This window comes from Zeus faber (assembly GCF_960531495.2).
Source record: "Zeus faber genome assembly, chromosome: 2".
NCBI lineage: Eukaryota > Metazoa > Chordata > Actinopteri > Zeiformes > Zeidae > Zeus > Zeus faber.
Window position 1 is genome coordinate 42,230,321 of NC_137189.1, and position 27,961 is coordinate 42,258,281.

At 47.5% G+C, this 27,961-nt stretch overlaps 1 protein-coding gene across 3 annotated transcripts in view; it reads left to right on the top strand.

Annotated features, from left to right (window-relative positions):
• The window catches only part of zeb2b (zinc finger E-box binding homeobox 2b), a gene marked incomplete at its 3' end in the record, with an annotated part of 84,873 nt that extends 64,538 nt beyond the window's left edge, over window positions 1–20,335 (top strand). For 2 of the 3 annotated variants that reach the window (XM_080024567.1, XM_080024566.1), the window contains exons 3-10: window positions 2,379–2,636; window positions 7,778–7,846; window positions 10,024–10,212; window positions 10,974–11,188; window positions 13,575–13,683; window positions 14,015–16,035; window positions 17,661–17,841; window positions 19,692–20,335. In XM_080024567.1, the coding sequence (XP_079880693.1) occupies window positions 2,379–2,636; window positions 7,778–7,846; window positions 10,024–10,212; window positions 10,974–11,188; window positions 13,575–13,683; window positions 14,015–16,035; window positions 17,661–17,841; window positions 19,692–20,335 (3,686 nt within the window). The remainder of the gene's footprint in view (window positions 1–2,378; window positions 2,637–7,777; window positions 7,847–10,023; window positions 10,213–10,973; window positions 11,189–13,574; window positions 13,684–14,014; window positions 16,036–17,660; window positions 17,842–19,691) is intronic. The other variant, XM_080024568.1, reaches the window with a different exon arrangement.
• Window positions 20,336–27,961: the final 7,626 nt, after the last annotated feature.

Consider the following 27,961-nt stretch of genomic DNA (forward strand, 5'->3'; position numbering starts at 1 on the left):
GACGCTGACAAAGGGGCCGAGGCGAGCGCCGCCAACTCCTCGACCAGTCCGGACCCCCCCCCCCCCCCCGTTTGACTGTCATGACCTTTTTCGGCACGGCAGAACTTCTGTTTTCCAACGCGTACCTCTGTGGTGGTGATTAATTTTGCATTGCTCTTTTGGCCGTCGCTTCGCTTCCCGTCCCTCATTTATTCCCCCCCCCCCCCTTTTTTTTCCCAGCCACTGCGGCCGGTGTCGTTAAACAAAAAGACACTTCCTCCGGCCTTTTTATCCGGGGAAGAATGGGGGCCTTTTTAGGACCTGTCCCTTCCCCGAGTTCATTTCATTCAGCCCGGGCCCCCCGGCCCCCGGCCCTCCACCAGATCTGCATCCAGGGATCAGGTTCGCGAGAGGAGGGGGCGCTCCAGTCTTTTGTTCTACTAGACTGCGAAGCCCCCCCCCCCCTCCGCCGGCATTACCCCCTCACTGCATCCCGTGCCAACCCTCCGTCGGCACCGACGCCGCACTTTAGACCCTTTTTGGCAGAACGGGAGTCGATCGCCGGTTGCTAAGAGGAGTTCAACCCTCCGGTGGGCGGAGTGGGTCAGGAGGTGGAGGTGTGAACGCGTCCAATTAAAACAAACAGACAGAAGCTGTTGTTTCAAACGGGGGGGGGGGTTCTAAGGCCGTCGTCCGACCGACTTGAGTCGGCGCGGCTTTGCAGCCCCGGGAAAGGGACGGTGTCGTGGCGAAATATACATACGTCGAGAAAATTTTAAGGAAAGGAAAGAAAACCTGGACCCCCCAGGAGACGACCCCCCCGTGTTACTGCCCAGGTTTCCCATTACAGCCGTGTGCGCGGAACACCACACCGCTGAGTCTGAACTTGCCTAAACCCTTGTGGTCACACCTCCTCCAAGAGGTTTTGTTTCCTTCGTCAATTGGTATTCTGAGCAGGTCACATACCCCGCGCCGCCCCGCCCCCGCCTCGCCTGAAAGCCCCCGTTTTCATTTTGATTTGCACCTGTTGTGCAGTTGTTGGCAGAAGGCGAGTGCCGACGGGTCGACGGTGCGGAGGGAAACGGGAAGTTCTAGCTTTTCGGAGGGCCGCGAGCTGCCCGACCATCGAGGGCCTTCACCGCATCCCGGGTCGGGCGGAGCGGCGTCGGGGTTGCTCCCCCAAGTTTGGGTCACAAAAGAGAAATACAACGTTTTGAGGAGCTCGTAAGGAAGCTCTCGCTCGACCCCCCCCCCCCCCCACGGCGCTTGGATTTCTCTTTGCTTTGCGGGGCCTCGGCAGCGATTGGCCGGCGGGCCGCGGAGGGTCCGCCAACGAGGCCTGACCCTTTTATGTTGGGCTATCGCCCTGTCTCGGCTAATGCCGAAATTCCTCGGGTAATTTATCTGACCTCCATTGGGCCCGGGATTTATGCCGCAGTAAAGTCGGGCCCCGGGCCCCGGGAAAAACCTGTCGACGGCGGTGACTAATTCACGAGAGAGCCACCTTTGATTGAGTTCACAGCCCTTATTTACAGGCTGTCTATTTTGGGAAAAGCCGACATGTGTCTAGGACCTGAGTGTGGCGAGGCTGGACGAGCCCTGCTGGTGCTCGCAAGCTATTTGCGGTGTGTGTGTGTGTGTGTGTGTGTGTGTGTGTGTGTGTGCGTGCGCGTGTCGGCGCGTGCGTGTTTGTACACATATAAATACATTTTCATACGTTCCAAAGCATTCATATTTATGTTCACGCTCCACTGACGATGCAAATTCGCAGCCTTTGGAGGCGATGCATGATGAATATTCCCGAGTACCGTCGGTTAAGCCTTCAGAATGCATTGTGACATTTGTAACATTATATTTGCTATGCGGAGCATCTTAAACACGCGGGCCATTCTTTCGGAGCAAAGCTTTCCTGAAAGGTGCAGCTAGTTGGCATCCGCGGCATGTAAGCAGGGACAGAAAATTACTGTCTATTTTGGCTCGCATCTCCTCGACAGCTGTCTGCCCACCGCTGCGGTTTAGGCACAAATGCCAGCCGCGGATGCTGTAATTGGGCTGTAACCGACGAGAAAAAAAACAAGAAAAAAAAAAAAACCCAACCTCCGCCTTGGATGGTGCAGCGGTGTGGGGTGACCTTTTAATCTAGCAGTAAACCTCAGTTTCCATAACAAGTCAAAATCCCCGTCTGGCGTCGCCCTCGTTGTTTGTATTGTTGATGAAAACACCGCAAACGACTTCGGGGCCGACGCTTGTTGTTTCTTTTTTTTTTTTTCCGGCCTGAAGAGAGACCAGATTTTTTCCGGCTCGGGATTTCTGTGTTTGTTTCGTTGCTGTCTTCAATGCTATTTCGGGTCCCCGTGGTGACCAGAAACGGTGTGTTCTTCCTCCCCGCGTGTCCGCAGCTCTGAACTACGAGAACGTGGTGGAGACGGGCTCCGAGACGGAGGAGGAGGACAAGCTGGGCGTGTCCGAGGAGGACGTCCTGATCAACGGCGCGGGCAGCCCGGCCAGCCCGGCCCGCCCGGAGGAGGCCTCGCCGCGGGCCGAGAGCCGCGGCCCGCTGGCCAAGGAGGACGAGGACGAGGACGAGATGAGGGACAGCGGCGTGGAGCACATCTGGCAGGACAGCGACATGCTGAGCGCCTCGGTGGACGGTGCAGGTGAGGAGGACGACGACCCCTTTTGGAGGGAGGAATTAGAGCTCACTGCTTCCGCCCTCCCGGCGTGTTCCGCGACGCCACCCCCGTTTTCAGGGAGCTGATGTCCCCATTATTCTTTGTTCGAGATCACAATCCCCCGCTTCATTACCCAGAGCTTCAGCCATTGCTTTGAACATATTTAAAGAGACAAACTACCGCGGGGTGTTTTTGTATTTCCTTCCAAACCTGAAGGTTTTTCCTCGGCCAACCTCAAGAGACTTCCACCAAAATGCAACTATTTGAGCGGGGGCCGTAGATGTTGTTTGACCTTTGCACAGTGTTACAAGAAGTAACAAATCACAATAAGACAAAGTATACTGGAGTGACGACTGGAGCCAAGATATACTACTAACTGGACAAATGGAGCTTATCCATGTTCTGTGCAATTTGTCACAATATTTCCTGCAAATTTGCATTGGGTTCTGATCGGTCTACGGACTCGTCTTTTCAGCGTCACAAAGCTGTCTTATTTATTTTTGCTAGTCTCTGCAATGACGCTATTAATAGAAAGCTATCGTGTGGGTTTTGCGCACCCGCCAAAATTGCGGAGATTTCGGGAATGGCGAAAAGAAATCAATAAAATATGCCTATATGATTTTAGGAATATACACTATAAAAGAAAAATATATAATATGACTTCAGACTCTTACTTATAGTGCAGTGTATTTATATGAGCTGTATATACACACACTGGACACGGTTTCTAAGTACCATCCAAATTGTCCATCGCTCTCAACTCTTTGGATTGCTTTTAAAACCCGAGCATCGCGTGTCACTCGTCGGAGCGTGTTAGCGCACATTAAACCTCCGCTGCAGAACACAACGCACAAGGTATTCATAAACAAGGCACGAGCCAGGCCTGCCACACACGCATGTTCGCCAAGGGCTAAACCTCTGCTTTTTAGTCGGAGACGTCCATGCCGCGGCCAGCCCATTGCAAAACCCACGTACAACCTGGATAAACAACGGCCAGGGAGCGGAGGAGAGGAGAAGGAGGAGATTCCACCTTCCCTGGCGCACAATATCCCTGTTTGTGTCAAGTCAACACTGTTACCGGACCATCCCCTGATGATTGATGGGACACAACCCCCCCCATGCCACCATCCCATAATAAGATAGCTAATCCCCTGCAGGTGATACAAACTGAGAACAACAACTGGACAGGCTTAATCTGCCTCCCAGATAGCGGCGGCCCGGTCACGGATGCTTGAAAGATAAATACTTTTAATTAGGGGGCAGGGTATAATCATTAAAGGAAGCCAGACTGCTGCAAAAAAAGCCATTAACAATCTTAAATGAAATTTTTATTTTTATGATAGCCATTTACATGTATAATAAGAGTCAATGATTCTCGGAGGCATGTGACAGGAACAGAGTATGGTGAGAACTCATGTAAGACAGCCCATTTAAATGAGCCGGGCATCGCTATTCATTTCTGCTAATGAACTAGCTGTGCAGTGCCGGAAAAAAAAAAAAAAAAAAAAAAATGCCAGAGCGTTCGGCAGTCTTAAATTTTAATATGGGGTAAAATTGCACATTTATTAGGGGCCAGAGAAAAAATAAATAAATAAAAAATAGTCGATACCAGCATTTACTTCTCCCAAATAACAGCTCAGCTCACGTTTGGCGTACTGTGCTCTGTGGGGATGGGAGAAAAAAAAAAGAGGAGAAAAAAAACAAAAAAAAACAGAAGAGGGGTTTGGTAAATAAATCAAGATAAAGGATAAACAAGCTGTCGTTGCATACGGTAATTGTTTATTTGATAAAGACCCGCGGTGCCATAATGTCTGTAATTCAACTATGTTGCAATTCCCTGATAATACGCCTCTCCCATGATAAAGCGTCTGCCGCATTCGGCGGAGCAAGCCGAGTTCATTAGAGCGCCGGGGAGCCTCGTTCCCCATCCTGTGGGTGCTCTGGTTCTCACACTCGCTTTTTCTTTCTTTCTTTCTGTCTGTCTGTCTTTCTTTCCGTCTTTCTTTCGGTCTTCACCATTTTTTTCCCGCTTCCCTGGTGCCTTCGTGTCTACAGCGATACCTCAGCGCATAGCTCCGGTCTGAGATAAGCAAAACTGGCCTCCCCTGGACTGATACACCCCCCCCCCCCCCACTCCCGGACCCCTCTCCCAAAAGATACCTTACAAGGCCGTTCGGGAAAGTTTAGGAGGATGTTGAAAATCACAAATTTACGTTGAACGTCCAAGGAACTTTACCGAGAATGTCAAGAGGACTAATACCATTGTGACTGAGGATAGACTTATGTATAGATAGATACACATAAAACCCAGTGAATAATGGCCATTATTGATCCTCAAACACAGGGAACGGTCCTCTAACGCCAGAAAACATCGGAAAACAAAGTCAAGAGAAATTTCACAGGACGGAGGGATTTGGAAGCCAAGGAGAGCCGGTCGAGCGCACAATCGCAGTTCTGTGAGCGCTCCCATTGTCCTTGACATTCCTTCATCCCACGGAGGGGCTGGACGCTGTGCGCTGGAACACATGACATCATTACTGACAGGGATTTACAAATAAATCACCTGCATTCTAACCCAAAACCCCTCCCTGTGCCCTTGTCACGCTTGAAACACAGCTTGGGCTTCCCCCAAAACGACATTAAAGCAGGAACGTCTGGAACGTGTGTTTTTGTTTGTTTGGTCAATTACCGCCGCACTTTGGCAGCCGATTTAAAAACCAAAGTCATCTTCTTTGCAGAGTTGCCATTGTTTCCGGTTCTTCCAGGGAACCGACGGCGTCCTCCTAGCACTGTCATGCAGATGTTCTTGTTTTAAATGTATAAAGCGTCACGCTGCAGCACCGTTAAAGGATTGATGCCGAACGAGAGCACGTAACCGGTGGCTTCCACCAAGGCCTGCGACTGCGCAGAGACCGATCGTAAAAGTTTGTTTTCAAGACAAACACTGTCAGCGGCGTTGAGTCAATATGGCCGCTGTGAATTGGCCGGACCGAGGCGTTCTGAGCGGTCTGGGCTCCGAGCTCTACATTGTCCTTCAAGGACGGCGCGTACCCGAACCCCTCCCCCTTAAGTAGCCGGAGCGATTAACATGTCACACGAGCGCTTCCAGGACCCCTCACATCCAAGCGCTTCTTCGCCATCGAGACCGAGAGTATTTTCCTAAGACCCTCGTGGGAACAGGAAAAAACAGGGAACGAGCGTATACCCGCTGACCTATGTGCACCCCCAAGAGCGAGGGTGCCGTCGCTCTCCCGGCTCGGGTCAACAAGAATCGGGCACAGACACATAAATTCACCCGGGCAGAGGCAAAAAGAAAAATACCCGTCAAGGCGGCCAAACTCTGGGTGTTGGCCCGGCACCACAGAACCACCTCCGTCTGTGCGAACACGCCACGGCGCTGGCAACACATCTGAGTGTGCTAAAGGCCCGAGGAAGCAAAGTGAAAAAGCGGACCTAGTCCACCTCCTACCGGGAGAAGTGTTCCATCCCTTTGACGGCAGATAATAGGAGCTTTTCCAAGGTAAACACGGGAGAGGTTAAGGCCATTACGTCTTCGTCGGTCGTCCCTTCCTGCTAAGGAATGCGGCCAAATTTGATTGCTCAAAGTGAAAACAGCATGAGAGGGTGGGAGCTTGTCTCCGCTGACTGAAAGGAAGGTTTCAAACTGGCTGATACCCTATCTCCTACATGTGGGGGCATATTTTAATCGGGAGGCGTGGGAGGGATCCGTTTGGTTTTTTTAATCTTGTTTTGTTTCGTCGGAACTAGATTCATGTCGCTCAAAACCTGGTTATTTTCATTTGCCGCCGTGCGTTTTCTTGTTTTTTTCTCTTTGCAAGGTGCAACATGCACTTCAGAGGATGGAAACCCTCTCGAGATGGAGTTAATGGGTGGTGTTTCACGCCAAGATTGGATTCTGATTAGTTTCTTAAGTCGCAGAAGGGACGGCGAGAGATACCCCTAATTTCTGTCTCAGCTAATACCGTGATACTGAACAGCACTCCTCTTGGCAGTCCACCAACTGACGACCTGCTTTGAGAAAAAACAAATCCAAAAAAAAACAGAACAACCACAACAGATGTGTTCAAATCGCGTAATCCAGGCCCCCTATATACAACCCGGCCCCCCTCGACTTCTCGGAAGCACCTTGATTTAATTTCTCACAGAGGGCACGAGGAACGAGGTCCGGGCCGCTCCTTAAGTTGATTGTCTCGGCGGTGTCCTCTGGGCTCGACGTGCCAGGAGGGAGTTTTTTTTACTGTGGCACCCAGACAGAGTAAGGAGTCGGGCCCCGCTCGTGTTTGTTTATGAGCCAGTCCGTCACTCTTATTTACTGCCGCTTCACCTGTGCCAGGACGGGGAAGATGCCGTCCGCCTCGGCAGTCTCGCCTTGCGAGACAGTGCCGTGCCATTACCCTGATTGGCACTAAGAACCCATTCTTTTAAAGAAAATAAAAGCGGAAATAGCGGTTTCCCGCGTCGCTGGGTGGCAGGGTGTAGAAGGGGAAGAAAGTTTCTCGTCTCCAGGGGGCGAGTGGAGCTGGCGCTGCCAAGGTAAACGGTTGAATTCCCCACGCGGTAAAGCCCAAACGACCCAAACGGAACATACGGCGTGGGACGCATGGCGCTCACCAGTCGACATATGCTAGGGAGGGCCTGCGGTTCTGCACGTCATGGATTACAGCGCTGTCAGAGCCGGGGAGTACTAAGCCGGTGCCCATGTGTTTGCTGGGGTGTCGGCAGGGTGGGCTGCGGGTTCTGTGATTGCTCAGGTGGAAGGGGTTGGTATTGTGTTTACTCACCCTTGTTTGGCAAACCGAGCGCCCTGTGTTCTTTCCTCCACCCCCGACCAATCCCCCCCGATGAATCCCCACCTTCCCACGGCGCGTTGTCGCGCGAAAGGTAAATAAGTCGCTGTCTGGCCCGGATGATAGCATTCATTAAGTGTGGCCAAACAAAGCCTCTCTCTGTGACTTATTCCTCCACGGGGCCGCCTCGCTCCTCGCTTTTCTGTTGTGGTTGTTGTTGTTGTTGTTGTCGTTGTCGTCGTTGTTGTTGTTGTTGCTCAGAAAACTCAGACGTTCCGCTCCAACCTCTTCCTCTCCTCTTCCTCTTCCTCCCCCTAGACGAAATGAAGGACGATTTTGATGCCTTGGGGACCGACGGCGCTCTGCAGTCGGTTGGAAACGGTACAGGTGAGTGGGCCGGGTTGGGTTTTGACGTCCATTTCTTCTTCGTGTTGGCGGAGGCTCGGTGGTTCACGACAGGAACGGTGGATGTAGGTGTATCTGGACTTGCCTTTGCTTGCCTCGTCCGTGCTTTCCCTGGCGAACGTCCGTCAGTCACATAAATCAGTGTAAAAAAAATAAATTGGACTGGTGAGTTTAGTTTCGTGCGTTGTTTGCTGGAGGTGAATCCTCGCTTTAATTGAAGCTAAATCAAAGCAAAATGAGGCGCTAAGGTGGTGGTTCCTTCCAACGCGAGCCTCCCATTCATTTCCCATGTGTGTGTGTGTGTGTGTGTGTGTGTGTGGATGTGCAGGTAACACCCTCACATGTGAGGGCTTATTTGTGCATGTGTGTCTATAAATATATATCCTGTGAGACAGTTTTCCTGTGTCTATGATTGCATACATATGTCATGCATGCGTATGCATCTGTGTGTGTGTGTGTGTGAATATATATATATATATATATATATATATATAATATTTATTTTTTCCTGGAACAAGCACAGCAAATGTTTCTAATGTAGTATTTCTATATCTATATTTTTTGGAAACTGCGGTGCTGTGGCAGCAGTTTCGACGGCCCCCTCCGACACTGGATCACATGTGATTCCGTTTAAACACATGAACAGTTTGATCACGTCCCAGCGCTTTGATCCAGGTGATTTCCTGCGTCACCCCCGAGGAGAGTCTGGAGGTTTCCTTCCCTTTCTTTCTTCCCTTTGGAGCAAAGAATTTCATTTCATTGGAGGCGTCGAGATTTCGGAACGACTTGAAAGCAGAAGAGAGCCGGAACAGAAAAAAACGACGACACCGAATCTGCCGAGTTGATCTCCGTTGTTTTTGCTCGATCGTTTTCGTTAATGAAACGCTGTCTTTTGCGTTAAAAAGAAAAAAGAAAAGAGAATAAAATCCTGGCCCGAGGGGGAATCTCCGTCAAAACCCCCTTTAATCACGCTTAAAATCTCCTAATTTTCGAGGGTTCGGTCGACAGCGAACCGCGAGCGGGGCGGTCTAATGAGCGCGCCCTGTAAACGATGCGATCATGGTTATCAAAAAAAATAACATCCATTGGCACCGATGACATTTCCTCCGCCATGTTGACAACCAAATATCCGCTACCTTGACCTTTCGCAAATTGGACGCCAAAGTCATCACGGCCAAACAAATCGCTCTTTTAAAGCCTCACCTTGGCTCGCCGTCCGAAAGTGCCTAATTAAAAAAGGGAGAGAGAGAGAGAGAGAGAGAGAGAGAGAGCGAGAGAGAGCGTGGAGTTTGATGAAGCAAGGGCTTGTTTTGGCTCCGACAGCGGCCACAGTTATGATCGCATAATAGCTCCCGTGGAATCCGGGCAGGTTGGAAGCCGTGACTGTGTGTGTATGTGTGTGTGTGTGTGTGCGCGCGCGTGTGTGTGTGTGTGTGTGTGTGTGTGTGTGTGTGTGTGTGTGCACGTAGCTTTGAGTGTCCGCCACCCCCTCCCCCCACCCCCATCCTTGACTAATGAAGCTTGCTGATTTCTGGTTTGCCCCGGTTTGTTTCTCCAGCCCGCTATCTCCTCCGTGCAGCTTAAGAGTTTTCCCCCCGAAGAGAAGGGACTGTGAAATAAATAGAGAGTGAGGGAGCACATTGTGTGGTCTCAGCACTTTGGCGAGCTTAAGATACATTCTGAGCCGCTACGGCCGGAGCGTTTTACTTTCTCTCTATTTTCTTTTCTTTTTTTTTTTTTTTTTTTTTTTTTCTGCACCGTGTTGTGCTCCCCCCCGGTAATCTGTCCAACACAGAGTCAACAAAAGCCACAGTCTCTTGATTGACCTTATATGTGAAAGTCGATACAAAGAGCCCAGAATGCTTCTGTTGCTGATTAAGCGTAGCCCACCCGAGCGCGGGAAGGCCGGGCGCAGGCTCTGCGCGCCGGCACGCGCACGCGCACGCGCACGCGGGGGTCCTGTCCATAACGCCAACGGACAGATAGGCGATGCTGTATCGAAGTCTATCTCCTTCAAAAGTGTCGCGCGGTCATTTAAAACGCTAACCGACTCAGAAGCTCAGTGGCCCCCGTGGCTTTTTACGTTGAAGAACAAGCTCCCTCGCTTTCCTCTCGTAGAACCAAACGACTCAAATCTCTCTCCCTCCTCTGGTTCCCAGTCAAGAGCGTGGACTGCACCTCGGAATTCGAGGACTTCTTCTCCAAGCGCAAGCTGGACGACAGCGAGAGCCACGTGGTGAGCATCGCCGAGTACCTCCAGCGCGGCGACACGGCCATCATCTACCCGGAAGCCCCGGAGGAGCTGTCCCGCCTGGGCACGCCCGAGGCCAACGGCCCCGAGGAGAACGGTACGTTCCCCTCGACGGGAAGGGACGCCCAAAAGGGGGGTGCCGGTTGTCGATGGGTTAATGGTATTTTTCGTGGTGTCCGTACCGTCTATATATATATATATATATATATATATATATATATATATGTATGTGGTCATGGTTATTGTGAAAATAAATTCTTCCAGGCAGAGTATTTTCCGGACAAATCACTGATGTAATGTCTCCAAACTCAACGCCAATGAAATGGAGGTGCCGGCTCTGAAGACTGAAAATAAGCAGGCTCAGCAAATCTTTCGGATCGGAGAGATAAACTGGGAAAAAAAGAAGAGAGGGAGGGAGGGAGAGAGCGAGGGAGAGACAGAGGGGGTGGGGGTGGTTGGGGGTGAGGGGGTCGGAAAACAACAGTCGAGAACATGGCTGACATGCAGCTGTTGGAGCGAATGCCTCGGTGTTTACCTACAGAGCGGAGCAACAGCTGGGCAGGGGGGTCCGAGGGTCCGAGGGCCTTGAAACCAGAGAGGGCACCTCTGAAGCCGCAACATGGGGGGAGGGTTTTGGGGGGGGCGGTGTTTGGGGGAGGGCAGAGTTGGATCGGAGCCAGAGAAATTATGGACGTGTCAGTGGGAACGGTAGTGAAAGACGGGGCTGTTAAACGCAATTAGGAAAGTATGGGGGGAATCGGAGATAGCTCTGGTGGTCCGGGGAGGCCCAGGTGGTCCGGGGGGCTCCAGGCAGCCTGCCCGCTAGCCGCCATTAATCCACTGACCTTTCCCTCGCAGACCTTCCACCCGGAACTCCAGATGCGTTCGCCCAGCTGCTCACCTGCCCCTACTGCGACCGCGGCTACAAGCGCCTCACCTCGCTCAAGGAGCACATCAAGTACCGGCACGAGAAGAACGAGGAGAACTTCGCCTGCCCGCTCTGCAACTACACCTTCGCCTACCGCACGCAGCTGGAGCGCCACATGGCCACACACAAGCCGGCCCGCGAGCAGGTGAGCGGGAGACCTACTGTATATGTGCTGGATAGGTTATCGGAAACAAAGAAAGAAAGATGGAAAAAGAGAACAAGATATAGAAAAACATCCTCATGGTCTCATGGTGTTAGGTTAAACTACTCCCCTGTAGAAAAAAAGAAAGAAAGAAAGAAAGATCGAACTTAGCATCCCTGCCATCCCAGAGAGCGGACATATATATATATATTTTTTTTTTGATTGCCAATCATTATTAATATTTCATGGCATTTTGAAGATGCCAGATCTTCTTAATGGTAATAACTTTAATTGAGGCCCCTAAATGGTTTTTTGATGGCCCCTGGCTGATGCCGCGTCCCCGGCCCCGCCGCTCACGTTCACGATCGAATGATTGTGTTAATTTCCAATTTGGAATTTTTGATCAGGCCCCTTCACTCACACATGCACTTCAGCCCTGGCTTTAATGTCCTTTTCTAGAGAGGCTGCAACGTCCTCGTGCTCCATCACTGCGCTGGAAAAAAAATGGAAAGTTCAATTTTCCCGCACGGCATAAACGTCATATATTTGCGATCTTCTCGAGCGTTTGTGTTTCCTATCTGGCTCAAATCTGCCCATTAAGCACTCCTCTCAGCCTGAAGCCAAAGAGACATTAAAACTAAAGACAAGCTTAAAGAGCTCTCACACTCCAGAGGTTTAGTGGAAAAAGAAAATAACGCTCGTTTTGGATTAGTTTTAGAAAGAAATAAAGAAAGAAAGGAAGAGAGAGAGATAGAGAGAGATGGATAAATAGGTAAAAAAGGTTTCAATTGAAACAATCAGAAAAAGAGAAATCAAAGGAACAAAGAAATTGATTGATGAAAAGGTAAAAACCATACTAATCTGAACATATCAGAGAAAGAAAGAGAGAAGGAAAGAAAAGAGATGCATGGAAAAAAAAAGAAAGAACCATCCAATCCCAACAAAAAGGAGAAAAGAAAGACGGAAGGAAAGGGCAAAGGTAAAGCCTCATCTTAATGACGCTGAATGTCAGTTTGCTTATTTTTCATTAAATATATGCCGGGGTTAGAACGTGGCTGCTCCTGCTCCTGTCGTCGGCGTCCTCTCCTGATGTTTACACGTGCGGGGCTCCGCCTCTCCACCAATTAGCACCAATATGACTCATTAGCACTCATGCATATGCAAACATCTCGCCGGGTCCCCTCCCACATGCAGAGCGGCGGCGTTTTTGCAATTTCGAGGGCGGAGGGCGATCTTATCTCCTTACAGCGTCCCCAAACCTTGAGGGGACGGTGGGGGCGGTGGGATACCTTAGCAGCTGTTGCCGTTTGTTTTTCGACGACTCTTGCAACGCGCAAAATCGTGGGGTCCCTCACCCCTTTCCCTCACGCCCCTCACCCACCCGACCCCTGGTGCTTGATCTCTGAATTCAATTTGTTCTGTCGGTGTTGTGGACCTGCCATCGCACGACCATCTGCCCCCAGGAATGTTGGGGTGGGGGGGGGGGGGTCAGAACACACCCTGGCTTACCCCCCCCCCCTTCTCGGGGGAGTGTGTGTGTATTTTGTTGTTACCGTTTCCAATCTTTCCATTTTTTTTTTCCTTTCTTTCTGGACTGATGGGCCTTGTTTCAACTGTAAATTGGGTGGTGCGGGGCCACTGAAGTCTCCTGCCTTTGAGTGGAGAATCAAGGCCAGTATCTCTGTTCCCCGTTCAGTGTCCTGAGATTATTAAAGAGGCATTTGAGGTTTCCAAATCAAAAACATCCCCAATTAAGGGAATCTAAAGGATAAATAAATAAATGGATGGAGGGATAGATGGATAAATAAATAAGAGCAGCACGAGCTGTAATTCAATCTGCCAACACAGGTATGTGGAGGAGGAGGAGGAGGAGGAGGAGGAGGAGGAGGAGGGGGAGAATGAGCTCGTGGAGGATCCGGAGCGACTAACCCAAATTAATGAAAAAGTAGATCAGATTGCTTGTTCTAATGAAGGGGAAACAGCCTTGAAAAAAAAAAAAAGAAAAAGAAGGAAAAAAAACACTCTTTTCATTTATTCTATTTTCTGGGCTGCCAAATTCTAAAGGCATGCCTCCTTTGGCTGAGGAGCCAGGAAATTAAAAGGTATGTGATTCTCTCTGATATCACTGCCACTCCCGTCGTCCGCCGACGGGGGGGGGGGGGGGACCAAGGAGGACGCCAAGACGCCATTTTTTTTCTTTGCCGTGGCCGGCCATTTGGCTCGTTTTATGTCGCCGCGCCGACCGATTGTGATTGTGATTATTTACTGAACTCTGAACCCGCCGAGACATCTCAATGTGAATCTTCCCCCTCTTCTCCTCTTCTCTCCTTCTGCCCCCTCCCTCCCTCCCTCCCTCCCTCCTGCATCCATCCATCCCTCTGTCTTTTAGCACCAACTGCTCAACCAAGGCGCTGGCAATCGGAAGTTCAAATGCACCGAGTGTGGCAAGGCCTTCAAATACAAGCACCATCTGAAGGAACACCTCAGGATTCATAGTGGTGGGTACCATGAATATTTATAAACTTGATCTAAGACCACTGCAAACTTCACAGTGTTGGCGACGAAAAGTGCTTTCCCTCCCGATAGTGCACAATTAGGTCTGTCATATGAGCTTCAGTGGAACCTACCTTTGTAAACGGTTCTTCTACCGTCCTTTTGAAAAATCTGAAGCGTTGTATCAATGCAGATCAAATGAATCCTGTGGTGTTATGACACGTGTATCTATGGCATATGAAGAAAATAATGCTTGAAAGCACATTCCTCATTTGTATCATCATGCTTACTGTGTACATATCACAGAACCTGACGTGAGTTCTCCTGGTGTTTCAGGTGAAAAACCATATGAATGCCCCAACTGCAAGAAGAGGTTCTCCCACTCGGGCTCCTATAGCTCTCACATAAGCAGCAAGAAATGCATCGGGCTAATAGCAGTCAATGGGAGGATGCGCGGCAACATGAAGACGGGTTCTCCCCCGACCTCCACCTCCTCCTCCCCCACCAACACAGCCATTACTCAGCTGCGGCAGAAGCTGGAGAACGGGAAGCCCCTGGGTCTCCAGGAGCACAACAACAACCTAAGCATCAAGACCGAGCCGCTAGACTTCAACGACTACAAGCTCATGATGGCCTCCCACGGCTTCGGTGGTCCCGGGGCCTACATGAACGGAGGAGGCCTGGGAGGGAACAGCCCTGTGGGGGTCCACCACAACCCCACAGCCCAGAGCCCCCTGCAGCACCTGGTGCTGGGCGGGCTGGATTCGCAGCTCCTGGGCTACCCGGGCTCACTGGGGAACAACCTGAGCGAGGTGCAGAGGGTCCTCCAAATTGTGGATAACACTGTGTGCCGCCAGAAAATGGACTGCAAGCCCGAGGAGCTCTCGAAACTGAAGGCCTATATGAAGGAGCTGGGTTCCCAGATTGAAGAGCAGAAACAGGGGCTGGTGTCACCGGGAGGCCACACTGCTGGTCTTCCAGTCGTCAACCACAACGGTGCCACCAAAAGTATCATCGACTACACGTTAGAGAAAGTGAACGAAGCCAAAGCTTGCCTCCAGAGCTTGACAGCAGACTCAAAGAGACAGATTAGCAATATAAAACGGGAGAAATCCAATCATCTGCTCGAAGGAGGAGTTGATGAAAAGATGCAGGAGAACAACATGTTTACACCTTTTGCTTGCCAATACTGCAAAGAAATCTTCCCGGGTCCGATACCTTTGCATCAGCACGAACGCTACCTGTGCAAAATGAATGAGGAGATCAAAGCTGTTCTTCAGCCTAGTGACAACTTGATGCCCCCCAAACAGGGGATATTCATCGAGAAAAATGGCCACTTGCTCTCCTCCATGTTGTCCGAGAAGGGACTGACCAGTCCCATCAATCCGTACAAGGATCATATGTCCGTGCTGAAGGCATATTTCGCCATGAACATGGAGCCAAACTCGGAGGAGCTGCTGAAGATATCCATAGCGGTCGGTCTTCCTCAGGAATTTGTCAAGGAGTGGTTTGAGCAGCGCAAAATGTACCAGTACGGTAACACAAGGACGCAACTGCAAGAACACAGGAGCCACATGGAGATGGTTGGGGGAGGGAATCACCACCACGCAATGCCAAAGGACTCAATGGCAGCTAGATTGCCGGTGTCACTAGTCAAGCCAGCTGACCACATTACCTCCCGCTCTATTGGGGAGCACCACAACAACATCAACAACTGTGACAATATGCTTAGACATTTGAAAAACAACCACCTGTTTAGCAACAGTGCCAAACCGATGGGTGAGAAGTTGGACCACTCACGCAGCAACACTCCCTCCCCCTTGAACCTGTCGTCTGCATCTTCCAAAAACTCGCACAGTAGCTCTTACACTCCAAACAGTCTCACTTCAGAAGACCTCCAGGCTGAGCCGCTGGACCTTTCTCTGCCAAGAATGATGAAGGAGCCCAAGCATGCACTGACTGTCAAAAGCAGGCCTAAAGTCAACAGTATTACCATCGACCACAGCAGTGTCCCCTCTCCCCCGGAGCACTTCCAGGAGCCTTTGAACCTGGCCTATCTCAAGAAGGATTTTTCAGCCTCTCTCAACAACGGAAACCTTGAAAAAAGCACTAGCCCCATTTTTGGCATTAACCCTTTTGCCGCCAAGCCCATGTACACATCCCTTCCACCCCAGAGTGCGTTCCCCCCAGCTACATTCATGCCCCCGATGCAGGCCAGCATACCCGGCCTGCGGCCCTACCCGGGCTTAGACCAAATGGGCTTTTTACCACACATGGCCTACACTTACGCAACAGGGGCAGCTACATTTGCAGAGATGCAACAGAGGAGAAAATACCAGCGAAAACCAGGTTTCCAGGTAAATAAGCCACCTGCGGTTTTGTGAACAACGCCCGGGGCTCACTCGAAACTCTTTAAAGTGATCTGAACCAATTGCGGCGCTAATTAAAAACTTATAAAAAAAAATAATAATTACAGGCTCACCTGAGGTATATCCAGTCAGCCAGCCAGCCAGCAAAGGCGCAGAGATAAACAGCTGTCACCCGAGCCCAGAGGGGTGTGCTCCCAAAGTGAGGCATCATTAGTGGCGTCGGGGTGTAAATGGGGTGTTTCGGAGGTTAGGGCTGTTACCAGACTCCGCTGCGAACCGTACACGCTCCCCAAAGTGTAGAACTGAACACGCGACTGCTTTAGACGCCATTAAAACCAATGTGTCGCGGAACGCAGATATTTTGTTATTAAATACGGGTGAACGGCTTTAGTAAAAAGAAAAAAAAAAAATGACAAAGGTGAGCCCCGGAGCTCTGTGCGGTTCTCTGAATTTGTAACCCCCCCCCCACCCCACCCCCCGCCCACAACCGCAGTGCATTTTAAAGAGAGCAAAAGCCCGAAATGAGTTTCCACGCGGCAGATTAATAATGCACGCTCTCTGTGTTCATTACTGCCGAATGCTGAAGGCTGTTTAACATAGAGGGAACCATTTTGATAAAAAAAATATTAATAATGTTTCCTATTCTAAGTTATTAAATTAGATTTTAAAAATACAGCTACGGGCATTTAGTTCAAATTGATTGCAGAGTGATAGTGGTCTCTTCTTAAAACACAGCGCCGTATCATTGTCGGGACCTGTTCGTTAATGAAATCTGCGGCAGCTCTGGATATTGGCCATTAGGTACACTGCTCTGATTGTTATCACCCTGTGATTTAAAGAATGGGTCAGTGTCCCCTCCTCTTGTTATGAAGCCCCCGCATTATCACAATGTTCCTCATCAATCCACTTAAATGACTTATCTTCCTTCCACAAGAATATGAGATTTAAAAAAAGGGGGGACGTGCATAATCAAAACTCATTCTCCTAATTAGAACTCGCTGAAGACATTGTTACGTCTGGAGAGTATATATATATATATATATATATATATATATATATATGCATACATTTTTTAGATTGCCGGTGCCTCCGTCAAGTGTCGTAATCAATTATTTACTGCCCACCTTGGCATATTATTGATGTGACTTTGAGTGACTCCAAATCATCAATACCCATCACTGGAAGCAGCATCAAAGCAATTAGTTGTACATCGGAATATATATATATAAATATATAAGTGTAATAAATAATAGATATACATCTAAATAAATACATTTAATATAATTAAATTTATATTTATATATATATAAATTAAATCAAATATATTTATATATGCCTAAAGATATTTAGATATTTACCTTTTAAATGAAAAATATATAACATTTATTAAATATAAAATATAGCTATATATATATATATATACACAGACATAAATCAAGTGACCAGTCTTTGTTAGCAGCTATGAAACGGACACATTTACCTTCATCTCTTATACTTTCTCAAAATGAGCAAGAGGCGTTCATAAACATCCCAAAAAATTTGACAAAAAATAAAAGCTCCCGACCGTATTACCCACGATTCATTGCGACCCGTCTCCCTCTCGGCGTCCCCAGGGCGACCTGCTGGACGGCACGGCAGATTACTTGTCAGGGTTGGAGGACATGACAGACCCCGACTCCTGTCTGTCGCGGAAGAAGATTAAGAAGACCGAAAGTGGTATGTACGCGTGTGACTTGTGCGACAAAACATTCCAGAAGAGCAGTTCCCTTCTAAGACACAAATATGAACACACAGGTATATACTGTTCTAGCCCCTTATTTTAACCCCCAATTGTATTGATTGATTTGTTCTTTCGTTCTTTTTTTTGGTTGTTGTTTTCTTTCCTCAGTGTTCTGTCTTTGCCTAAATCCTACCTCTGTATTTCTATATCACTATGATTTCCTTGTTCATCCTTTTCCCCCCTTTTCTTTTCCTTGCACTTGCCTCCTCTCCTCTCCTGTTAACCTTCGGCTGTATGTTGATTTTTCTTTTTTGCCTAACTTGTTTCTTCGTCGACAGGGATGTTATTTGTAGTGTTGTGAAGTTATGTGACATGTGACGCGGCGATAAGAATTTCTCACGCGCGGGGGCGGAAAGAACAGAGCCCCCCCCCACCCCCCCCACCCCCCATCAGCGCCCGGACCATCCGTCATGCCGCGCCGTATAAAGCATAAAGCGATTTTATTATCTGAAAAGGCCCGCATCAATTCACCTAGATATATATACAGCCCGTAAAAAGGCCGTAATGCCTTTATCTCCCCCATTATTGGCCATAGATCTCATCCGCTGCATAACTCTCAGAAGCTCCTGAGCGCTGATAGCCGCTCTTTCATTACTCACATTATACGCGGATCCGCTTTCACCAGGTTGCATCATTATTATTTTTTATTTTTTTTCCTCTTTCTTTTTTATGAATATCGCTATCTGCCGCGCGCCCTGTAGCAGAGCGGAGCGCTCCCTTGCTTTTTTTTTTTTTTTTTTGCCGCGTTATCTTGGGCGCGCCCCCCGCCGCTCCCCAAAACCCGAACCGCTATGTGTCACCCCTTACGCCGAAAAAGTTTCCCATCGTTGAGGAAAGAGTAAAAAAAAAAAATTTAAAAAGGGCCCGCGTACGCCTCGTTTCAAAGGGGCGCGCATCGTTTCTCTCGCCCTTTCGGAAGCGCGTTAAAATACTGACAAACATGAGTCCGGCTTCTTGGGAGCGGCGTCCTGATTGGCTGAGCCCATGAAAAACGGAGATCGACGGACGGAAGGACGGACAGATAAACCAAAAAATTTTTAAAAATGTACTAACTTAAAAAGTAAACGACAAAGATTTGGCCATGCGCGATAAACCTAAAGGATTAAACCAGAAGCAATAAAGATGAACCTAAAAACTAAAGGAAAGGAAAGGCATCGCAAACCCAACTAATATTAACCCCGAGCAGGGTTGTAAAAGCAGCGCGGAATGAAGGGGAACGCATTCATGTGCGGCGCCTCCTCCCATCCCGTGAATTGACGTCGTCTGCCGCACGTGTCCGTCCGTCGTTATAAATGCTGACGCTACAGATTCCAGGTCCAGACAGATTTAGGGCAAAACCTCACGAAATCCCCTCTCGGGGTCCACGTTCTGGACTTTGCATCCAAATTGTCCCCGCCTGACGGGGCTCACGCGCCTCCGCCCCGACCCCTCCCTCCGCTCCAAAACCCCAAATAATTGAGCGGCGGTCGTCACCATGAACTCGAATTCTTTTCGGAGATAAGCAGCACGGCCCCTCAGAGCGTCCCCCCGCCCGCCGCCCGCCCCGTGCCTTCCTTTAATTCCATTCCTGCTTCCTTTTTTTTTGGAATCTGTTTACACTGGCGCAAACCCGTCGCGAAATAAGGGTCCGGCGGGTTTCGGACGCCGTCCCCCCCAGTCGAGCGGCTCGGGATGACAAATTTGGCAAACAAACGGCCTTTAGTCCTCAATCAAAGCCGGGGGTTTTCATTTCCGCGGGAAAAGTCGTTTTGTGTCGTGTGTTTTTTTTCTGAGCTGTTGGACTGAATTGTGTGGCGGCTTGCAACGTTTAACCCTTTCCTCCCCTGTCCCCCCCCCCCCCGCCCCGTGTGTCCCCCCTCTGCAGGCAAGCGCCCCCACCAGTGCCAGATCTGCAAGAAGGCCTTCAAGCACAAGCACCACCTGATCGAGCACTCCCGGCTGCACTCGGGCGAGAAGCCGTACCAGTGCGACAAGTGCGGCAAGCGCTTCTCGCACTCGGGCTCGTACTCGCAGCACATGAACCACCGCTACTCCTACTGCAAGCGCGAGGCGGAGGAGCGCGAGGCGGCGGAGCGCGAGGCCCGCGACAAGGGCGGCCACCGCCTGCCCGAGCCCACCGAGCTGCTCATCAACCGGGCGTACCTGCAGGGGGTGGGCGTGGGCGTGGGCGTGGTGGCCCCGCCGCCGCCGGGCTACCTGGCCGCCAGCCCCAACGGCGGCGGCCTGGGCGAGCGGGACGCCATCCTGCGGCACGATGGCGGCGGCGGCGGCGGCATGAACGGAGGCGGCATGGGGGTAGGCGGGATGATCAGGGATCACGGGCGGAGGAAGGGGGCGGTGTTCGACGAGGACGAGGAGGAGGAAGAGGAGGAGGAGGAGGAGAGGAAGAGCATGGACACGGACCGGGACACGCTGCGGGACGAGGAGGAGAACGGCGAGCAGTCGATGGACGACAGCTCGCTGGACGGCAAGACGGAAACCAAATCGGACCGCGAGGACGCCATGTAACCAGCGCGGCAGCAGGGGGGGGGGGGGGGGCGCTTCTTCCCACCACCTCAGCCTCGTATTTTTGGGGGGGTTTTTTTGTTGTTTTTTTTTCGTTTTTGTGTTTCCTCATTCTTTACTTGCTCGGTTTCAAGGAGAAAAAAAAAAAAAAAAAAAACGCGCCGCCGTGGTTTTTTTTTTTTTAAGCTGCACATGCACGTGCCTGATGCTTCCGGGAAGCGAACTCTTAGTGGAAACTCCTGGTGGGGGGGGGGGGGGGGGGGGGGTTCATATGTCTGCCCAATAATCAATTTTGGACTCGTCGGGGGGAGCAGGGGGTTTGTACATTAAGCTGCATTATGCAAAACGGACAGTGAATAAATGAAGACGTTTGGACAAATGTACAGTACTGAGGCCGAAACCATGACGTGTGGTGCTAACCTCGCCCCCCTGAAGAATAAGCCCCGCCCCACGTGTTCCATAGTATTTATAGCACAACCTAGTGACTTGTAAAAAGAAAAAAAAATTGCACTCTCCGCTTCTATAATAATCACAAAACGAAAATAATAATAAAAAAACTATTGCCTATGTATATATTTATACAGTGTTGGAGAATGAAAAAAAAACAAAAAACAAAAGAGCAGTGGTGTCCGCACCACAGTCGTTCAGTATAAACTTTTTTTTTTTCATTTTTTCCACCACTTCCTGTGTCCGTCTTTTTCGTTCTCGCCGCCGACCTCTACACACGCCTCTCTCTACGGCCTGAAGCTCAAATGAAGGAATTATTTCAAATAAATGGCGTCTAACAAATACCTGTACAGGTTATCAGTATTATTATTATTATTATTATTATTATTATTATTATTATTATCATTTCAAAGAGACCTTCGATTTAAGGGAAAAATCCAGTTCATGGACATAGGATAGGATGGGGGGGTTGGGATGGGGGGAAATTGAAGTACAAAGCCTTTGTAAGGTTGTTTTTTGGGTAAGAGAAGGAAAAAAAGAAGCCTTATATGCAAACCTTTTAACCTGTGTGTTTTCTGCAAGTGCCGCCCTCGTGTCGTGTAAAAGGAAGGTTGTTTTTATTTTAATTTAGATTTTCAATTTTGTCATTTTTTCAACCGGCTTCAGTATTAAAATGGTTGTTATTTGAAGCACCCTTTGTCAGTGTTGAGTCGATAGGCAGCAGTTCCATAGTTTACATTATGTTGTGCAATGTTCTTATTATTTGTCAGTATTATACACCAAACCAATGTTGAAACAACTGCATTTCGTTTATTTTTGTTTTTATTTCTAGGTTGAATTACAAGAAAAAATGAACAAAAAAACAATGAACATTATTTATGTGGCCCATTTTATATTTCCTAATTTTATTTATTTCATACTGTTGTGTACAGTACTATAGTTCTTCAATATATAGATATATTTTAGTAAAAAGGAACACGGCGTCGATCATGGGGGAAAAACTTTACGAAAAAAAGAGCATTTATTGTGTTTTGGAACATTGTGAAATGCGAAGTTTAATCTTTATTATTTTATTTTATTTTTTTCTTTTTGTTTTCCAGTGACTGGAGAATTCCAAAATTTGGGAACTTTTATACAATTGTGAAAACACTGTATTTTCGACTGAAAAACTGAAAAAAATTCCACTTTCTTCATCTTTGTTTGTTTTTTTAAGCTAAAAAAAAATGAAGAGGGACTGTTAAATACTATGTATGATACCATGACTGAAGAAGAATCTTTCCTGAAATGTCTTTGTAAAAGTATTATTGAATTCTTAATTTGTAATTTCTCTTGAAAATGACCATGCTCGAATAAAGTAGCCAAATTACAGAGTACCAAACCGAACTGTTTCATGATTATTGACAAATTGCATTCAATTGCATTTTATTATTTACAGAAAATGTGTGAAAACTAGAAATCTCAGTCATTTTTCGAGAATGTATTGAATTTAGGAGTTTGTTGATATTTGCAGCTTGAATTAACATTGGGAGGGAAATCATTCAATTTAGCATTTTTATTTAGAGTACATCAAGCACTAATACATAAGTCCTCTACGCTTAATGTTACAAATTAGTTTACTTTCATGGGTACGGTTTTATTGAGATTTTTGTCACTATTTCCATGACATGAGGAGGGTGAAGAGACATATCTGAGGTTGCTTTCTTTCTATCGGCACATCAGACGTGATGTATGTTCCCACGGCCTGCGGGTAGCTCTTCACCAGAGCTATGATGTCGTGAGGAATGTGGCGGACGTCTTGTTCAAGGCACTTCCCAACTTCCCAATGGCCTCAACAGCGTTTTTGGAAAGTCTTTCGAAAATTTGACCGGAGGTCCATTGGATGTCGAAATTAAAGTCGAGCAAAAGACCAGCAAAAGTCCATTGACAGTCCATTGAACGTCCATGGAAAGTCCAATGGAAGTTCATTGAAAGTCCATAGAAAGTCCATGGTAAGTCCGTTGGAGGACCATTAAAAGTCCGTTGGAAGTCGTCATATTTGTGAGAAAGGGAACGGCGCTCCGCTTGCTAAACGCAGGACATCTTGCACAGGATCGCACCTCATTACTTCACCCTGACAGGTGGACTCAAGCCGCCAGAGTTCCCCCCTCGGCCGACGGTGGAGCGGCGGAAGCTTATCTCCATTAGCGCTTCACACGGCACCGCGCAGATTAAAAGCAACATCAAACGAGGCGAGATGAAAGGCAGAAAAGGTTGAGCTACGCCAAATATCTGGACGCGCTTTGCATATTCAGATTCTCCCATCGATCGGCCCCGGACGGCCATCAGATCATTTGGAGAGCGTCTAACCCTCGCCCAGATAAAAGGGGAAGGTTTTAAATGATTAGCCGACGAATTTCATAAAGTGCCGTTGAACTGCCCGGACAATTAGGGGGATGTGAAGTGATAGATAGATGGATGAAAATATTGATGGACGGGAAGGAAACGAGGCGAAGCAGCCCAGCCTGTCCGCACTGGACGCGGTAATATTCTGCGTTTTAGGACGTTTCCAACCCGGACCGCCACGCGCACGGATTCGGTACGAGCGCGCCCGGCGCCGTGAACTATCTCAGCTCGACGGCTAAGCGATCAATAAGAGGGGGCCCGCAGATGGGGAGGAATTCGGGGGGCGAAAGGTTCCCGTGAATTTCAGAGAGTTTCCAAGCGGCAGGCGCAAACGGCCGACGAGGCTCGAAGGTGGGAGGGCGGGGGTGAAAGGCAGGGGATTCCAGGGGGCGTCGATCGCAGCCGTCGGCGACGCCGCCAGCACCGGGGCTGAGGACGTCGAGGACGTGAAAATAACGATGTTTGTTCGCGGACGAGGTGGAGCGATACAGAGGCGAGGGAACCGAGGTGGGAAGCCCTGAGTCGTCCTGCAATAACAGGCAGCACCTCCGGAGAAATGTCCCAAATGTGCTATTTTTTTTTTTTTTTATGCTCGAATCCTCTTTGGATTTGGGAACGCGCGCTCTCGTTGATTATCCGACCCATTTCGTCGCCACTCGTAGGCACATTGGAAATAAATCTCCCGACGACAAGTAGAACCTCTCGGATTGAAAACTTGATGGGACCCCCCGCTTGTATAATATTAAAGAGGCGAGTATTCCGGTTAAAAAAAACAAAAACGACGATATGATGGCGTGTAGTAGTAATTCCTACGAGTGTCATGGGGCCATATGCTTGATCCAGATTGCCGCTGTTTTTTTTGGACAGACGATGCGGCGGTGATTCAGCGCCGGGGCCGTGTACCGACCAAAGCGGAGTGTGTATTCTGCCCGGGGCGAATCCGCTCCCTCCACACACACCCACACACACACACACACACACACACACACACACACACACACACACACCGACACACACATACACACACACACACACACACACACACACACATACACACACACACGCACGCACGCACGCACACTTGCCTACACGCACACACACACACACACACACACACCGACACACACATACACACATACACACACACGCACGCACGCACACACACACACAACCTGAGCACTCACAGCCAATGGAACCGGTTCTCGGCTCAAAAAAAACCTCCTTCCCCCGTGGCCTGATGCTTAAAGCAGGTTTCTCAATTATAGCGTTCACATTTTCCAAGACCCGAAAATAGAGACAATAATAAAAAATAAAAATAAAAAAAACCACACTACGATATTTTTCAAACATCAAAATATGTGACACATCATCTGGAGAATGGTTTCGTGTGATGTAAAATGTGTTTGCTGACCGGTTAAAATTCAATGTGGCACCATTTGTTTCTTCTGCTGCTTCATTGAAGCTCATGCGCTGTGACCTTTGACCTTGTTGGTGTTGATTGCTTGTACACTTGGCACTTCCTGGTTTTCCAGTTGCACCCACCGCCAGCAGTTCTGGATGACAATATACAGTATATGATATATGCCCTGCAGGGGCGACTGGTATCAATGGGCTAACAGAACCTGAGAAAATACATGTGAAATAAAATACCCCTGTAGAGCACATACAGTATATTATTATCATATTCCATGTCAATAACTGGAAACTTATCATGTGAAAAAGCATGAAAAAATAAAGAAAAGCACCGTGTCTGAGCGATGTTTGGCTGCAGTAAAGCAGGCTGCAGGTTCTAGTTCAGGGGTGGGCAGACATTTTGGTTCAAGGGCCAGATTGAGATTTGAAGACCATGTGAGGGGCCGCATTCCAGGTTAACAATTTATTGTGTTCCTTAATAAACAACTGGAAACCAGTTTTACTTATAATACTCATTCATTTTCTCAGAGATCTGTTCAAGCAGCGGTGCATAAGTAGCTGATTAGTTTTATCAACAGTTCTTTAATTCAGGTCGGCTAACCTCCTTTTCTTATCAGTGCATATATTTGTTTGCAAGTGCACTAAAGTGTGTTATCTGCAAGTAAACAAAAGTGCGTTATTTGAAAGTACAGGTACTCCTCACTTAACGACCGAGTTCAGTTCCTACAACCAGGTCGTTTAGCGAATCGGTCGACAAGCGAGGAGCCGTGTTCTTTCACGGTGAGGGGGCGTGGCCATTGTGAACGCTGATGTAGTGAATACTGACAGACTGTGGGAACGAGACTGAGAACGGTGATGAGATGAGATGAATACAGTGTATATAGTAGATATAGTATATATAGTGTAAATAGTATATATAGTGTATATACTGTAGTATATAAAGTGTGATGCGCGATGAGATGCTTGATGCTGAGATGCCGCGGTATTGTACGTAGTGTACAACAGAGACTGGTCAGAGAGCTGTTTGTCTGAACGGTGGTTAAACAGGTAGGTGGTTAAGTGAGGAGTACCTGTATACTAAAGTGTGTTATCTGCACGTATACTAAACTGCGTTATCTGCAAGTATACTCAAGTAAAGTATTGTACTGCAAGTATAGTAAAGTGGAAGGAAATCCAGGCGGAAATCCAACCCAGGACCCTTTTGCTGTGAGGCAGCAGTGCAATGCACTGTGCCACTGTGCCCATAAAGTATATTTAAGTGTGTTATCTGAAAGTAACTTAACTGAATTAACTACAGTTATATCTAGTGAGTATACTTAGTATATTTAGTATACTTTCTAATTTACATTTGGTGTGTTTTGAAGTCATAGTTATAATGTAATTAAATATATATATATTTTTTTATGCAGTTTAGTTACAACATTAAGTCCCAACAAAAACTTGAACTATACTTAAAATATACTTTTTTTCACAATTTTTAACAGATAAATTGTTTTGTTTTTTTATTACAGTTAATTACAATGCAAGCTCAAACGGACTAAGCTCATAATTTATGAACTGATTCATTGATCTCAAGTCTAATTAAATTTATCTATTATATATATATATATATATATATATATATAATTATTATTTATTTTATTTATTTATTATTATATATTTTTTCAACTAATATACAACTTGAGGTAGTTCTCATTTTGTGTTTTTGAGCCGATGCGGTGTGATTGAAAGAGGAGATCTGCAGAATTTTGACCTCATTAAATGATTTACATATCCCAGATGCCACGCTGGAGCATTCACAGGGCACATGAAGGGCAGAGAGGAGGGGAGGGAAGGGTCCATCTTCTGGCCGTTTCACACAAACATATATATTTTTAAATGAAACAGTACTGTATCAGATTCCAGTTTTATTTTTTATAACAAATTTCCCAATCCCACTCATTTGTGGAAACAAGGTGGAGCTGTACTGTACTCTACAACCATACACACATTCATATATACATACATGTACATATTTTACATATTGTATATTTTTATTATTTGAATATACTTTTAAAAACTGTACACAGGATATGCCTTTTTTATTTAGATAGTTGTATATGCTTAAAAATAATTATATATATGGGTGTGTGTGTTTCAGATTTTTGGATTATATTATTCATTTATTACTCTACCTACTTCGTTTTGCATCACCTTCATAGTTTTCCCTTTTATCACTGCACGGTACTATTATGAGCGTTTTTGACAAATAAAGCATCTCAAATCTCAAATATTGATGAATCCAACACACAAATATGATCAATTTGTTGAACTTTAAAAATAAAAACAATATATATCTTTTGTCACTTTCAAGTAACTCCGAAACCAGATTGGAAGATTGGTGTTTTAGCGTTTTTCTTTGCAGTGCTGAGGGTGAGCATTGTGAGTTTGTGAGGCGGGGGAAGTAAGCCTTTTTTCCCAGGACCTGGCACTTGGAAAGAACGAAAGAACGCAAAAGAGAGAGAGAGAGAGAGAGAGGGGGAGAGAGGGAGAGTTGAATGACATGGTGGTGGAAGTGACCATGGGGGAGTTTGGGAGCGGGGCGTCAGAAGATCAGCCAGCTGTTCCTCTGGCCGGGCCTGAGAGAAGGACCCCGAGCAGGTGGTGACGGCCGGTGCCAGCGGTGCTGAAGGGAGGGGGTGGGGGGGGGGGGCGGTGGGGTGGGGAGGGTGAAGAAGATGATGATGATGGTGGTGTTGATGAAAGAAAAGTTCTCCCAGGCTGATGGAGGGATGCCACTGCCACCACCACAAAACTCTTTGGGAAATGTTTTCCTATTTGGCTCCGGATTCTCTGCACTGATATTACAGATGAAGACAGGAAATAATTGAGAGATGATTTCATTTTTAAGTTTGTAATCGGCGCTAATAATAATATTTATAAAAATAAAGTAAAAGTTTTGTCAGCTAGCATAGTCATTAAAATAAGATAATTACCGTAATATAAAATAGTTATGACACAATGAAAATACGACTCTCACATCACATGCGGCGAGAATGTGTGACATATTGACTACTTACCTAATTATTGATGAAATAGTGGGAAAACTGACAGAAAAAAATTGAATATGTATATGATATCATATAGTATACCAAATAAACTATATAGTATAATAAATGATTAGTTTTGAATTATCTAACAGTTTATCTATTAAATAATGTGTGTATTTATGTATATAAGAGGTAAGGGTTAGCATATATACACCGATGATACCGACACAGAGCATACAGCATATATACTCAATGGTGGTGATACTCAAAGCTGACATTTATTACTCATTTCTTCATAGCCAATATTTCTACGACAAAAATCAACTGGGCGTTTGTGCAAAAACGGAGGCAAAATATG